We start from the raw sequence: 15,163 nt of genomic DNA on the forward strand, positions 1-15,163 counted from the left end.
ACATGACTGCAACTTTTGGCCAGGCCTTTGGATCATGTGACCATGGGGATGCTGCAATGGCCATAAGTGATACAATCCTCCTTCCCCAGCCTCCTGTATGGTTTTGACATCTAGTTTCCCCCCACGGGCTGCGATCAGTTGGGATAATAGCAGATTGGAAGGTTGACCGGACACCAAACGTCTCAAAAGTCAGCTGGACTTCCTTGGGTTTTTCCCTTGAAAATGTTCCACTTCTCACCAAGGACATTCTCCGGGTCTTTGTTGTTTTCAATGTTTCAACGTCTTTAATTTTATACCTTTAAGCTGATTGTGTATGTTCTTTAACTTCCGAATGGGACCCGCCCAGAGCTGGTGAGAAGCTGGGCAGCTTTAAATCAGGGGAGGGAAACGGTGGAACTTTTACTGCTTGTGGGCTTCGACTGCCGGGATTCCTGAGCCACTGAAGTCGGGGGGGGCGGGGAGGGGGGGGCTTCCCCATTCCTGCTCTGAGGACATGAATGCCTTGGAGAAGATCCTGGCTGGCTGCTTGGTGGTCGTGCTGGGTTAGCCAGCCTTCCCTCATCTAAGCAAGGGCTCTCCAAACTCGGCCACATAGAAGATTGACCGCAGAAAAAGACCTCATGGTCTATCTAGTCTGCCCTTATACTATTTCTTGTATTTTACCTTAGGATGGATATATGTTTATCCCAGGCATGTTTACATTCAGTGACTGTGGATTGACCAACCACGTCTGCTGGAAGTTTGTTCCAAGCATCTACTACTCTTTCAGTCAAATAATATTTTCTCACGTTGCTTCTGATCTTTTCCCCAACTAACCTCAGATTGTGCCCCCTTGTTCTTGTGTTCACTTTCCTATTAAAAACACTTCCCTCCTGAACCTTATTTAACCCTTTAACATATTTAAATGTTTCGATCATGTCCCCCCCCCCACTTTCCCTTCTGTCCTCCAGACGATAGCCACTTCCAGGCTTGTGGGCTTCCACTCCCAGAATTCCCCAGCCAGCAAAGTCCACAAGCCTTAAAGTGGCAGGGTTTGGAGAGCCCTCTTCTCGCCTATTCGTAGCCTTTGTGCCCCTTCTTAAATTTCACTCTATTCATGCCCCGTTTGAAGCAAAGGGTGCAGCATTTCTGCCAACTGCACTTGTCAATTGCTCTGAAGGCTCCAGAGGGAGGTGGTCCTGTTTCTTCTGAAATAACGTACAAAATGCGGCTTTTGGGTTGGATCACTTCCCACCCTTCTTCTCGACCACTTTATCTCATTTTTTTCCCCTTTGTTCTTTCTTGCCTCCAGAACTATGACACCAAAAAACCAAACAAACCGTTGGCTTCATTCTCCAGGAGGCAAAAGAATTCTTTGTGAAGAATTCTTTTAAGGGATGAAATGGAAAATTACCGGGAGGAAGAAAAAAAAATCCCACAGGACCAAAGGCCTTGCTGGAGGAGAGCTCAGGTTCAAACGCTGCTGTACTTTTAATTTAGAGGTTTTTGCAGAGAACAGTACAAATTAGCAGAACTGCGGACTGAAGCGTGTGAGGTGGCAGGGCTGCTCTTGGCTTGTTTGCGATTTCATTATTAGTCAATGAACTGGATCGCTGACCACAGAAAAAGACCCAGCGGTCCATCGAGTCTGCCCTTTGGTTGGTTGTATTTTCTTTTTAATTTATTTATTCTTTTACTTTGTCATTTGTGTTATTTTATGTAGAGATACAGGCTTCCAATGTTGAGAAAGCCTGATCTAGAAGGACCGATGTTTCTCCTTTGGAAGAGGGGCTGGAAAAGTTGAGCTCTTGTGCAGCTGGTCTTAAGTCCCCCAACGCTCTGGTGTGCAAACCATTTCCTGACCACGAGAACAATCAATCAAGGAGGAAGCGCTTTGCCTCCCAGAGTTGTGGGGGCTCCCGTCGCTGAAGGTCTCCAAGAAAAGATCGGGTGAAATTTGGCCAGGATGGCAGGAGGGCTCCTGCCTGGGCCAAAGAATTGGACTCAGAGGCCTCAAGAGTTCCCTCCAACATTATGATTCTACGAAACAGAGATGGACCCAAAACTCAGTTCCAGAATCTGCCTGGGCAGGCAACTCCCAAGAATGGGAAGCATGTCTTCCTTCGTTGCAATTTTTATGGGGATCTGCTATGAAGATTGTACGGTTTTTATTTATTTATTTATCTCTCTCTCTCTCTCTCTCTCTCTATTTATTTATTTATTAGATTTGTATGCTGCCCTTCTCCGTAGACTCGGGCCGGCTCACAGCAATAATAAAAACAATGTACAATAACAAATCTAATATTTAAAAATATCTAAAAAACCCATTATTTAAAAAAGACATACACACAAACATACCATACATAAACTATATAGGCCAGGGGGAGGTGTCTCAATTCCCCCATGCCTGACGGCAGAGGTGGTTTTAAGGAGTTTACGAAAGGCAAGGAGGGTGGGAGCAATATACGTAGGTGGTCCTCAACTTATGACAACAGAGCCCAAAGTTTTGATTGCTACGTGAGTTTTAATTAATTGATTAATTAGACTTCTATGCCGCTCAATCCTGAAGGACTCGGGACTTTTCTCCATTTTATGACTTCTTGCCAGGGTTGTTAAGTGAATCCCTGCAGGTGTTAGGTTGGTAACGCAGCTGCTAAGTGAATCTGGCCTCCTCATTGGCCTCCCTTGTCAGAAGGCCAGGGGGCCCTGCAGCCGCCACACGCAGGAGTCAGCTGCCTTGATCCCCCGGCTACGAGGACGCTAAAATAGCCGTCCCTTGGGGAAAGAGCTACGAGCCGCTCTTTTAAGGGTCACTGTAACTTTGAGTGGCCCCTTAGTGAACTTCTGCAAGTCAAGGACCAGCTGGGTCAGTCCTGCTGTGACTTCTCCCAAGAGGGACAGAATAGCACAGACGTCCTTACGCTACCAAATTCTTATGGTTGCAACAGTTGGTGCCAACACAATAAACTGGCCGGTCTAATGTTGATTAATTGATCAGTTTTTTTCTTTCTGGCTTTATTTTCTTTGATATGCTCATCACCATATATTTGATTTGTCTTCAATCACTTCCATATTCATGACTTCAATTCTAAAAAAAGCTACTTGACTTTACACCACCGAATTCACCCAAACTGAAAAGACAAGAATGGCTTTTCTGAACGGCACTTTCCAATTCTTCAAAAACAGCCAAGGCTGCACGAGGAAGGGATAAAAGATGGTGGGGATAGAAATAAATTAATTTATATTCAAAGAAGACACCACCGTTTTCCAAGGGGTCCGCAGAGATATCGAGATGATCAGAGAGTAATTGCTAAGTTAAGCAGATAAATGGAATTAAGTACTTAACATTTCTCTGGACGAAGGTGTAAAACAGCCTGACTTATCTGATGCCCTTGAGAAGACCGGAACTCTACCTCCCATCAATCTCAGCCAGCCTATCACTTGCAAGATTTACAAAGATCAAGAGGATTGTTGCCCATTATGTCTGGAGAGCAGTGTATTGTAGGAAACGGCTTTGAAGTCAATTGGCAACCTGGATTGTGTTGGGCCATTTAAATCAGTGTTTTTCAACCAGTGTGCCGTGGCACACTAGTGTGCCGTGAGACATGGTCAGGTGTGCCGCGAAGAAGGAAGCTCAGGTTCCGGTCTTGCAACTTTTTGCTGAGAGAGTGAGAGTGAGAAAGAAAGAGAGAAAGAAAGAAAGAGAGAGAGAGAGAAAGAGTGAGAGAGAGAGAGAGAGAAAGCAAGAGAGAGAGAGAAAGCAAGAGAGAGAGAGAAAAGGAGAGGAAGGGAGAGAGAGAGAGAAATGAGCAAAAAGGGGAGGAAAAAAGAAATGAGAAAATGATTGAGGCAGAAAATGACAGGAAAGAGAGAAACAAAAGAGAGAGAGAAGTGACTCTTGATTTAAAGCATATGATAAAAAGCACCCAAAGAATAAGAGAGAGAAAAACCCAGCCCTCATCTGTTTTTGGAAATGGTTCAAGAGTGTGTATACACACACACACACACACACACAAGGTTGGGGAGGAGACAGGGATGGAAAAAGAGAGGAGAGTGTCTTAGGGTGTCATTTTGGTTGGTGGTGTGCCCCAGGATTTTGTAAATGTAAAAAATGTGCCGCGGCTCAAAAAAGGTTGAAAATCACTGATTTAAATGATGTTAGGCAAAATCTGAACCTTTTTCTGAATGTGAACCGTCTTTACATACATGAGATTCTTTTGTGCCTTCTTAATCCATTTCTTTAATTTTACTCCACTGCAGAAATGTGTTCATTTGAAGCAGGGAGGAAATTCACAATTTCCCCCTAGCCGTTCTGTGGGCAAAATCCCCTTTCCCTCCCCACTCGGGGGCCAGCCAGAGGTGGCACTTGCCGGTTCTCCGAACTACTCAAACTTTCCATTACCGGTTTCTCCAGAACCTGTCAGAACCTGTTGGGTTTCACCCCTGATTTGAAGGCCATGCAAAGTTTCTGCAGTTCTCTGAAGCCAGCACTCCACAACTGGAAGATTTCAGGGGGCTTCAGAGGACTGGCTGCATACGCATTTAAATGATACGTTGATGATACTCAGCTGTACATCTCCTCCCCGTGCCCACTCAGTTAAGCAGTGGAAGTGATGCACCGGTGTCTGGAGGCTGTCAGGGTCTGGATGGGTGCCAACAGGCTCAAGCTCAATCCAGACAAGACGGAGTGGCTGTGGGTACTACCTCTCAACAAACGTCCATCTGTCCGTCCACCATCGGGGGGGGGGGGATTATTGACTCCCTCAGAGAGGGTTCACAACTTGGGCGTCCTCCTCAATCCACAGCTGACTTTAGAACACCATCTGTTGGCTGTGGTGAGGGGGCGTTTGCCCATGTCTCCTTGGTGCATCAGTTGTGGCCCTATCTGGACAGGGAGTCTTTGCTCACAGTCAGTCATGTCCTTATCACCTTGAGGTTTGACTACTGCAACACCCTCTACATGGGGCTACCTCTGAAGAGTGTTCAGAAACTTCAGATTGTCCAAAATGCAGTCGCACGAGCAGTTTTGGGCCTGCCAAGACATGCCCATATCTCACCATCACTCCACGGACTGCATTGATTGCTGATTGGTTTCTGGACACAATTCAAAGTGTTGGTTATGATCTATAAAGCCCTACATGGCATAGGACCAGATTACCTACGAGACCACCTTCTGCTGCACAAATCCCAGTGTCCGGTCAGGTCCCACAGAGTTGGTCTCCTCAGGGTCCCATCAGCCAGACAATATTAGCTGGTGGGGCCTAGGGGAAGAGCCTTCTCTGTGGGAGCCCCGGCCCTCTGGAATCATCTCCCCCCAGAGATTCGCACTACCCCCACCCTCCTCGCCTGCTGAAAGAGTTTAAAAACTCATCTTTGCCGCCAGGCCTGGGGTCATTAGATCTTCCCCCCTGACCAATGAATGCTTTAGTTTGATTGTTGAATTAATGATTATGAATGATTTAAATTATTTTAGGATTTTTAGGGTTTTTAAATTATATTGATTGGATTAGATGTATTACTATGTTCTTATATATGTTGTGAGCTGCCCCGAGTCCTCGGAGAGGGGCGGCATACAAATCCAATTAAATAAATAAGAAATAAATAAATATGTTGGGGGGATGATTTATTTTGAGAGGAGGGCTTATTTTCAGGGATGTCTTATTTTCAGGAAAACACGGCCTTCTTCTTTACTGGCTTTCCTAGGCATTTGTGCATACTGTAATAATGATCTAGGCCAGCCTTCTCTAACCCGACCTGATGCAGCACTTGTACAGGTCCTAAAACCTCCAGCCAACCACTTGGGAACTGCAGTCACCCCCAAACCCCATTGCCCCCCCCAACCGCCAACCTGACCCAAATTATCCCCCCACCCCCACGGTTGGCCTGCTTCTCTGGGACTCTGACCACCTGAGTCCCTCTCTTAATGCCCCACAGGGTTACCATAGCGACTGGGACTGCCATCCCTAAGCAACGGGGTCAGAGGCCTCCGTGCGTGACAACCGCGTTGCCTAGCGATGGACATTGTGGGCTCGACTGCCAACATAACCTGTAGGCCCAAAAAGGTGCCCAGAAGGAAAAAACGGAGAGGAAAAGGGGGGCAGCATTGAGGGGAGGCGGGGGGACAAGAGGGGCTGCCCACTCACTGCCCACAAGACCCGGAGGAAGTTACCTTTCTGCTTACTGACTTTCCTTACGGTCATGGCTGCTTGTCGTTTCTGGTTCTCAGAAATCTCAAAGCCTGGAGAGGGAAGAGGAGAGAAGGGGGGAGAGTGAACGCTTGGCAGAGATGAAGCCCCTCGTCTCCCCCTGGATTTCCTGAAGGCTTGAAGTGGGGGATTCATCACACAAACCTTATCCTTCCTTCCTTCCCATTCTTTTTCCTCTGCCTCCATTTTCTCCTTCCCTCCCTCCCCCCATCCTCCCCCCCTCCCTTTTCATTCCTCAAGCTAGTGCCCCCCCCCTGTATTTTGTGCACACATAGTTTTTATGCGTTCTTCCCCTCGACCCTCATCCATATGCACATTTTGGAGATAGCCACAGTTTGCAAGTCAACCCTTTACATATACAACTTTTGGTATGCCCCCCCCCCCTTCTTTCTGGGCACGGCTTCTTAGTATCTCTATGCTTCCTAGGCAGGCTCTCGCTGGGTGTGCTGTCGTGCATAATTGAATTTTGCCATTAGCGCATAAGTGCCAGAACACCCCTCTCTGCTCCCGGAGTCATTTCACCAACTCGCTCTTTTCCATAATTTATGGAGCACGTTCTCCTTCGTTAAATGACACAAGCTGCCGCCAGTTCATTTTTATGGAAACGAAAACCAATGGAATTGCCCTTCCATTCAGTCGGTCTGTTTGATGGGCACCCCCTCCTTGAACAGACCCACAGTGGCGTTTCTTGAAGGGCTTGCCAGCCCCACGACTGCTGCTTCCCACCCTTGGCTCCTTCAGACATGTTGGGGCCAAACGCTTAAGATTTCCCATCAGTGCTGTGGGAGGGCTGGCAATTTGGGGAGCCCTATCACACCTTCAGGATCTTCACTAGGAAATTAAACAGACAATGCCTCCCTCTCCTTTGAAGGGCCTCAAGCAAAAGTTTGATACTCTCTCCAGAGCCTCTTTGCTCCACTCTGTCGCTCCTCTGAAGGCAGCACAAGCACTTCCTTCGACGGGAGCCCCTGGCTCTCTGTGTGAAGGGAGACAGGCTACTTGGGAACAGAAGTAGGCTTTTCTACATGAGGAGCCCTGGTGGTTAGAGGGCAGTACTGCAGGCTCACTACCAGGAATTTGATCCTGACCGGCTCAAGGCTGACTCACCCTTCCATCCTTCCAAGTCGGTCAAATGGGGCCCAGATTGTTGGGGGCAAATATGCTGACTCTCTGTACACCGCTTAGAGGGGGTTGCAAAGCACTAGGAACAGTTTACAAGTACTGTTGCAGGCTAACTCTGCCCATAGCCTGGAGTTTGATCCTGACGATAGTCAAAAAAAATAAAGGGAACACTCAAAGAACACCTCCTAGATCTGAATGAATGACATATTCTCATCGGATACTTTGTTCTGTACAAAGTTGAATGTGCACAACAGCAGGTGAAATGGATTATCAATCAGTGTTGCTTCCTAAGTGGACAGTTTGATTTCATAGAAGTTTGATTTACTTGGAGTTATAATTGTGTTGTTTGAGCAGTATATATATACATCTAAATACTATTGCCATCATGCGAGGAAAAACACATGGTTGCAGTTCCACATTGCAAGAATGGATAATCGGGAAGGGACACGGCAACCTGTTGCTTCGTTTTTTCCAGATAGGTTTGGAAGTCAAAGGACAAATGGGGCAACAGGAGGCCAACATGCAATATCTGAGCAGGAGGGAAGAACGATTCCTCATCTCTAATTCATTTAGCGTGTAGCATCTCATCCATGAACTGGCAATGCATGTTAATATTTCACCTAGAAGTGTAAACCACAAGAAACGTTGGTTCAAATGCCAACGTCTAGGCGAGTGATGGTGAACCTATGGCACAAGTGGTATGCAGAGCCATATTGGAGGCCACGTGAGGAGTTGCCCTCCGTCAGGTCCAGCACACGGGCACGTGTTGGCCAGCTGATATATGGCCTTAGGGGCAGCAAGGCCATTGCGCAGTCCAGAGGCTTCAGGAAAGCTTCCCGGAAGCCCCAGAGGGTGAAAAACGGCCCAACGGGCAAGCCAGGAGTTCGGAAAAATGGGCTTCTGTTTTGCCTGTTGTGCTGTTTTTCACGTTCTGGGGCTTCAGGAAGCCTCCCTAAAGCCTCCGGAGTGTGAAAAAGAGCACAACGGGCAAAGCGGAAGTCTGTTTTTCTGAACTTCCAGTTTGCCCTTTGGGCCGTTTTTTCCCTGTCCCAGGCTCCAGGGAGGCCCCTGCGCATCCATGGGGGCGGGATGTGTGTGTGTGTACCTGTGCTAGAGGCAGCGCAGGGGACTGATGTACATGCATGGGGGAAGAAAACAGGCATGGGCACGTGCACACACACACACACACACATCCTTTTTGCACACGAGCCAAAAAATGTTTGCCATCCATGGTCCAGGCCATCCAACTTCTGAAATGCAGCATCATTTATATTTTAAAAAAATCAGCTCCTGGGCTCAAAATATGCCCTCGGTCTTGCTCTGACCTACCGTCTGACCTGGGAGCCTCCCCCCCCCCCCCAGTCCCACGGAGGCGAGGAAGTCTGGCCCTGTTTATAAAGGGAGTCCTGGCAAACGTTGTGTAGGGTGCAAATCCTATTGCTGAGCTCTAAGCCCCCCCACCCACCCACCCACACACCCCCGCTTAGATCCTCGTGTCTTACCGATCTTCTCATCTTCTTGCACCATCTTTCGCTCCTCGCGGAAAGCTCTGAGCCACCTCAACTTCTCTTCCAACTTCTTGGCAAAAAACAAATGCATTTCCTCCGTCTCCTTATTGTGCAGCTTGAAAGCATTCTTCATGCTGACGTTGAAGTCATCGTCCCGTCCGTCCTCAATATCCACAAACTCATAGCGGTCCATGTCAATCCGTCCTTTGTAGTACAAGATGTCTCTTCTTATCAGATCCTGCAGGAAAACAAACATTTCCGAGTCAGCCATTCCAACCTGTGTCGTGTTTCAGACTCTGATTTCGTCATCTCCTCGAGAGAAGCGAAGACAATCGCTGGGATGCCCAGGTTGCTCATCAAGGTGGCTGGAAAGAACCCACCTGGAGGGACTCAGCAGAGGAAGAGGTGGCACTTGGCTGGGCGCAAAGCTGGGAAGGAGGGAAAGCGCTGAACAGACTGTGCACAGGCACACCTTGATCTAGAGCAGTGTTTCCCAACCTTGGCAACTTATTTTTATTTTAAATATTTTTATTGGTTTTGCACATAAGAATTACATAAACAAACATAAAAAGGTGCACAGTGCATGTGCCCATCACCTGACTGACAATACCACCACCACCACCAATTGCAGGAGGTTCAAATCTTTACTAGTTTATATTCTTTTATTTCCTTAGCTCTACTTTGCATTTATTATTATTAAAAGAGTGATTGGAGTTTATTTTTCACATTTTCGTCACAAATTCTACTCAGCATATAATCTTTCACCTTATTCCATCGTACCATCAGCTTCTCCAATTTATTTTCGTCAAAGTTGTTCAATCTTATTTCAATGATTTCAAAATGTATGTGATCCACCATGTACCAGTACCAATTCTGTAATGTCCATTTTATAGACTCTTTCCAACCCAATACCACTACCGCTTGAGGGCTTTCCAATGCTGCAGTTTTTATTTCTTTGAAGTCTCTTAATTCTCTTTCTTTAATTAATATTGCTATTTCTTTTGTAATTATCCACTTACTATTTAACATTTTATTTATTTCATTCTGCACTTCCTTCCAAAATTTCTGAACTTCAACACCCTCCCAGAACATATGCATGAAGATCCCTTTCTTTTGGCAACCATGCCAACAATTACCTTTCCCTTTCCTCTGGAAGGGTGAAAGTTGTGCTGGTGTATAATACCATTTATGTAAAATTTTCCTTCTCATCTCTAACTCTTTAACGAATGCTGGCTGGGGAATTCTGGGAGTTGAAGTCCAAATTTCTTCAAGTTGCCACGGTTGGGAAACACTGATCTAGAGGCACTCTAGAACCATTGGGGCATGTCTGGTGACTTCGACCCTTTGTGATTATGGTGACATGCAGACAACACCACATACGCATACCTGCCCTCTGTGTCTTGATCAGGGCGCACTCACGCTCAGGACAGAATGTAATTAATGTTATGAGTTTCTGGGAAAGATCTGTTTAATTACTCATATTTCAATCGTGTGCTTTATATTTTAAATTTTATCTTGTAAAGTGTGCCTTGTTTTAATTGTGATGCTTCTGACTCAAATAAATCATTAAGATGGCTAGGATTTCGAGTCTTCTGGAACGTCGATGAAACTTCTCGACTTTCATGCTGAAGTTTGTGGAATGAGATGGAGCTCTAGCAGCACTTAAGATCTCCTGTGGATAAACACTGACTCTGAAATCCAGCCAGAAGTTTAGAAATCCACTTGCCACGGCTGAGTTCTCCCCAAACAATCAGCAAACAGGTTGCCCAGCACCACAGGGGCCCAGGCAGCATTTCCATGGCAGTTTTAAGCAGGAGAAGAGACCCTCAGTCGTTTTACCTCCCTACTCGATAGATCTACTAAAAATAGAAATATGTCACATAAATAGGAGAAGTATCTCAGGTCTTCTGTGTATGCTGGACGAGGTGGGCAAAGAGAATGGTGGAGACCCCTCCTAATTGTTGTGGTTAGCTCTGGCCCTGCTCCTGCCCCAAGGACTGTGGATGTGGGGGAGACATCCACATGCTGCAGGCCTGTTTTGCCCCCGGTGGAATCTGCTGATGAAGGCTCCTCTGACCAAGAAGACTTGAGTGACAGGGAGGAGGAGAGTGGGGCAGACAGCTCAGAAGGAGATCAATTATCTCTTTCTTCCTTGGATTCAGAACAAGAGTTAATGATACAGCCACGTGTGCGGAGACCGATGCATAGGCAACAACAACTGAGAGATTATTATCAAAGAAAATGAGGCCACCTGTGGTTGGGTGGGGCTGTGGTAATTAGTGAGGCTGCTATAAATAGCAGCCTGTGGGTTTGGCCATTGTGTAGGATTATCTGATCGTTGTGTTTCGTGACTGCTTTACTGACTTTGACTTTTTGTGTGCTGATTTTTTACCCGCTTTGAAACTAAACCAGGGCAAAGTGTGTTTCACTTTGTGAAAGAAGAAGGACTGCGAATTGCCTCACAGCTGCAAGCTAAGTATCACAGAACTGATAAGGGACTTGTACAAATTACCAGTTTGGTTGGAGACGGGTGCTCTTTGCTATACCAAAAGAGGGCTTGGTTTAAGTGACTTTTCATTATAAAGAACATTGTTTTGAATTTTCAAATGTGTATGTGTCTGAAATTTGTACCTGTGAATTTTTGGGAGGATTCTACCAGAGAGCCCGACAGAACACTAGTCAAGGAGAATGTTGTGGCTGCACTGCCCTACCTGAGCTCTAGATGCTGGCAGCCTGACATGAACGATGGGGGGTGGAGGGCAGGGGAGGGATGCCAGGAAGACGTGGGGAGGGGTCGAAGCCCAACTGCGCCTTGTGACAAGCTTCAGCCAGCCCAGGTCAACTACTGATATGCTTAGCTGGCAACCGTGAACCTATTTCATAGACAATCTGCAAGCCCCTCATTGGACATTTCCAGATAACCGGGGAGGCAACCGGGGGGGGGGGAAGAAAGGGAAATTTCCTTTGTCATATTCAGCTGGCGCTATTCCTGTACCCACTTGAGCTTCAGTAAAGTTAGACTCTTGGCAAAAACAGATGGCCGGGAGGGTTTCTTTGCTGGATGACCGAGTGGGACAGTTGCAAGCCAAGCCTCCCTTCAACTTTCCTTAGCCTTAGCTAACACACATTTCTTCCATTCTCATTTTATTTTTTTTCTCTAAGAATTCTTTCTCTGCTTGCTCCCTGAGGGCCTTCACATCCTGCTCTTTTGTGTACCTGCACCACCAGGTCGCACATACCTGACTCCCCGGGCCTTGCTCAGCCTGGCCCTCTCCACGTTTGTTGGACTAAGATTCCCATCAAGCCCCGTGATGTGGCGGGAATCAGAAAAGGACGCGGAGGAGTTGCAATTTCCTCTGATTCAGTGAATGCAGAAGGAGAATCGCACTTCAAAGAAATATCCCTGAGGCTTTTGCTGAAATCAGCAAATCTGGTCCTCCCACAAGGGACAAGTTCTCCTCCTTCCACATTGGGGGTGTAGAAGGAAAGTAAGTCTCAAAGGTGATTTTTAAAAAGGCAACTATTGAAAAACAAAGTGATTTCTGAACAACTTCAGTGACACAACAAAAAGGTTGCATGCTATAAATCAAGCACGTGGCCCAGAAGGCAGCTCACCACTAGTATAAACCCTGATACAGTGATCTTACAAACCCCTCGTTGTACAAACTTTTCGAGATACAAACCCGGGGTTTAAGATTTTTTTTGCCTCTTCTTACAAACTATTTTCACCTTACAAACCCAAGCCGCCACCACTGGGATGCCCCGCCTCCGGACTTCTGTTGCCAGCGAAGTGCCCGTTTTTGCACTGCTGGGATTCCCCCGAGGCTCCCCTCTATGGGAAACACCACCTCCGGGCATAGTTCCCTCTAAGCTGAGCAGTGAGCAATCGCTCACCTAATAATCATCATCAACTCAGAGTTTTTCAAACCTGCCCAGAAGCCGAGAGGGAAAGAGTGAGAGGGAAGGAGAGAGAGAGGAAGAGAGGAAGAGAGAGAAACAGATAGAAAAAAGAGAGGAAGGAAAAGAGAAAGAAAAAGAATGGGAGTAAGGAAGAGAGAAAGAAAATCAAAATCTAGTTTGAAACTAGCTCAACTATTTAAGTGGCATTTTGATATTGATAGAGTTGCCCTATTATGAGCTCACTGTTATAGACACACAGTACAGTATTTTATTTTGAAATTCTCTGAGGCAAAACAGGGTGGGTTTTTTATTTGTTTGTTTGTTTGTTTGTTTGTTTATTTATTATTTCTGTGCTGCCCAGTCCCAAAGGGACTGCCGCTCAGACACTATACTTTTCCGCCCCCCCCAAAAAAAAATTAGAGGGAACACTGCCTCCGGGCTTCCGTGTTTTTGCAATGCTGCAGGGGAATCCCAGCAGCGCAAAAACAGGTGCTTCACTGGCAATGGAAGTCCGGAGGTGGGGTTTCCCAGCGAGAGGAGCCTCAGCGAAATCGCAGCATCACAAAAACATGGAAGTCCAGAGGTGGGGTTTCGAGGACTTCCGTGTTTTTGCGATGCTACAATTTCACTGAGGCTCCCCCTCGCTGGGAAGCCCCACCTCCGGACTTCCGTTGCCAGCGAAGCACCCGTTTTTGCGCTGCTGGGATTCCCCTGAAGCATCACAAAAACACAAAAGTCCGGAGGTGGGGTTTTCCAGCAAGGGGAGTGCAAAACGGACGCTTCAGCTGGCAAAAGGGCTGAGTTTTGGGCTTGCACGCATTAATCGCTTTTCCATTGATTCCTATGGGAAACATTGTTTGATCTCACAAACGTTTCACCTTACAAACCTCATCCCGGAACCAATCAAGTCCGTAAGACGAGGTATCACTGTATTATGACATCGTTGTCCTTTGAAATTTAAAGGAGCAATTTAACAAGAAGGGAACGAAAGAAGTCATGAACTCATAAATAAATCTTTGGCTTCCTGGTGCTGAGCTCAGAATTACTCAAGCAGGCGGAGGTGAGGTTTCTGGTCATGTTTTTTTTTGCCTCACATTTTTTTTTAAAAGCACAGTTAAGAGAAGTGTCAGATTGAAATATGAAATGTTTGCAGTAGAAATTAGAAATAAAAACTGAGCAAACATCCCCACAACGTAATAGCCAGTTGCACAGCGGAGACTTCAGCCAAGACTAATTTTATGTCAGGTTACTTAAACAGCGGCTCATTTGGAACAGCTGGTGCTAGGCCTATTTTTAAAAGAATTTTAAAAGGTAAAGTTATTTGAGCAGCTGACACAGGGGTCCGGCAGATGGTCCCCTGATCTAGGTGAGTCCCAGTTGACTGAACGTGCGTTCAACTGACTCAGTCCTGCCTTTAAGGAATGAGTCAGTAGAGAAAAGGAGGAGGAGAAGAAGGGGAAAGAAGAAAAAGGAGGGAAGGAAGGAAAGAGAAGGAAGGGAGGGAGGGAAGGAAGGAGGAGAAGGAGGGAGAGATAGATTTATAATCAAGGCAAGGAGAACAGGAACTGAACCAAGATTCTGTGGAGCTTTGAATGCCACGAGGGTGGAGACCAAAGGAGCAGAGAAGGGAGTTTTTAGACCACCTGCAGTTGCTGAAAAGACATCTCCGGGACCGCCTTCTGCCGCACGAATCCCAGCGACCGGTTAGGTCCCACAGAGTTGGCCTTCTCCAGGTCCCGTCGACTAAGCAATGTCGTTTGGCGGGACCCAGGGGAAGAGCCTTCTCTGTGGCGGCCCCGACCCTCTGGAACCAGCTCCCCCTAGATATCAGAGTTGCCCCCACCCTCCTTGCCTTTCGCAAGCTCCTTAAAACCCACCTCTGTCATCATGCATGGGGGAATTGAAATTTCTCTTCCCCCTAGGCTTATAGAATTTATACATGGTATACTTGTATGTATGAGTGGTTTTTTTAAAAAAAAAATTGGGGTTTTTTAGATTGTTTTTAATATTAGATTTGTTTACATTGTCTTTTTATATTGTTATTAGCCACCCTGAGTCTTCGGAGAGGAGCGGCATGCAAATCTAATAAATAATAATAATAATAATAATAATAATAATAATAATAATAATTTCTGTCATCAATCATTCTTGACCCTTCTGGTGGAGCTTCAGGGGAGGTCCAATTGTTCTCACCGTTAGGAAATTTCTCCTTAGTTCTAGGTTCCTTCTCTCCTTGATTAGTTTCCATCCATTGTTTCTTGCCTTGCCTTCAGATGCTTTGGAAAATAGATGGACCCCCTTGTCTTTGCAGGAGTCCCTCAAATATTGGACATGACTGCCATCACGTCTCCCCTGGTCCTTCCTTTCAATAGAGTAGGCGTACTGAATTTCTGCCACCGTTCTTGGTACGTTTTAGACACAAGGCCCCTGCCCCTAATCATCTTTGTT

At 46.4% G+C, this 15,163-nt stretch overlaps 1 protein-coding gene and 1 long non-coding RNA gene across 8 annotated transcripts in view; one reads left to right on the forward strand and one right to left on the reverse strand.

The window, feature by feature from the left end:
* Positions 1-15,163, forward strand: part of LOC139171458 (uncharacterized) — a 49,404-nt gene that overhangs the window by 23,831 nt on the left and 10,410 nt on the right. For 2 of the 5 annotated variants that reach the window (XR_011559749.1, XR_011559752.1), the window contains one exon: positions 1,292-2,160. The exons of the other annotated variants lie outside the window; for them this stretch is intronic. This is a non-coding gene — a long non-coding RNA (uncharacterized lncRNA). Of the gene's footprint in view, positions 1-1,291; positions 2,161-15,163 lie in introns of those variants that run through there. 5 annotated transcript variants of the gene reach the window in all.
* Positions 1-15,163, reverse strand: part of ARHGEF9 (Cdc42 guanine nucleotide exchange factor 9) — a 261,555-nt gene that overhangs the window by 848 nt on the left and 245,544 nt on the right. For all 3 annotated transcript variants that reach the window (XM_070759694.1, XM_070759696.1, XM_070759695.1), the window contains 2 exons: positions 8,810-9,053; positions 6,149-6,217 (listed from right to left, as the gene is read on the reverse strand). In XM_070759694.1, the coding sequence (XP_070615795.1) occupies positions 6,149-6,217; positions 8,810-9,053 (313 nt within the window). The remainder of the gene's footprint in view (positions 1-6,148; positions 6,218-8,809; positions 9,054-15,163) is intronic.

The sequence above is a fragment of the Erythrolamprus reginae genome, chromosome 8 (assembly GCF_031021105.1).
Source record: "Erythrolamprus reginae isolate rEryReg1 chromosome 8, rEryReg1.hap1, whole genome shotgun sequence".
Lineage (NCBI taxonomy): Eukaryota > Metazoa > Chordata > Lepidosauria > Squamata > Dipsadidae > Erythrolamprus > Erythrolamprus reginae.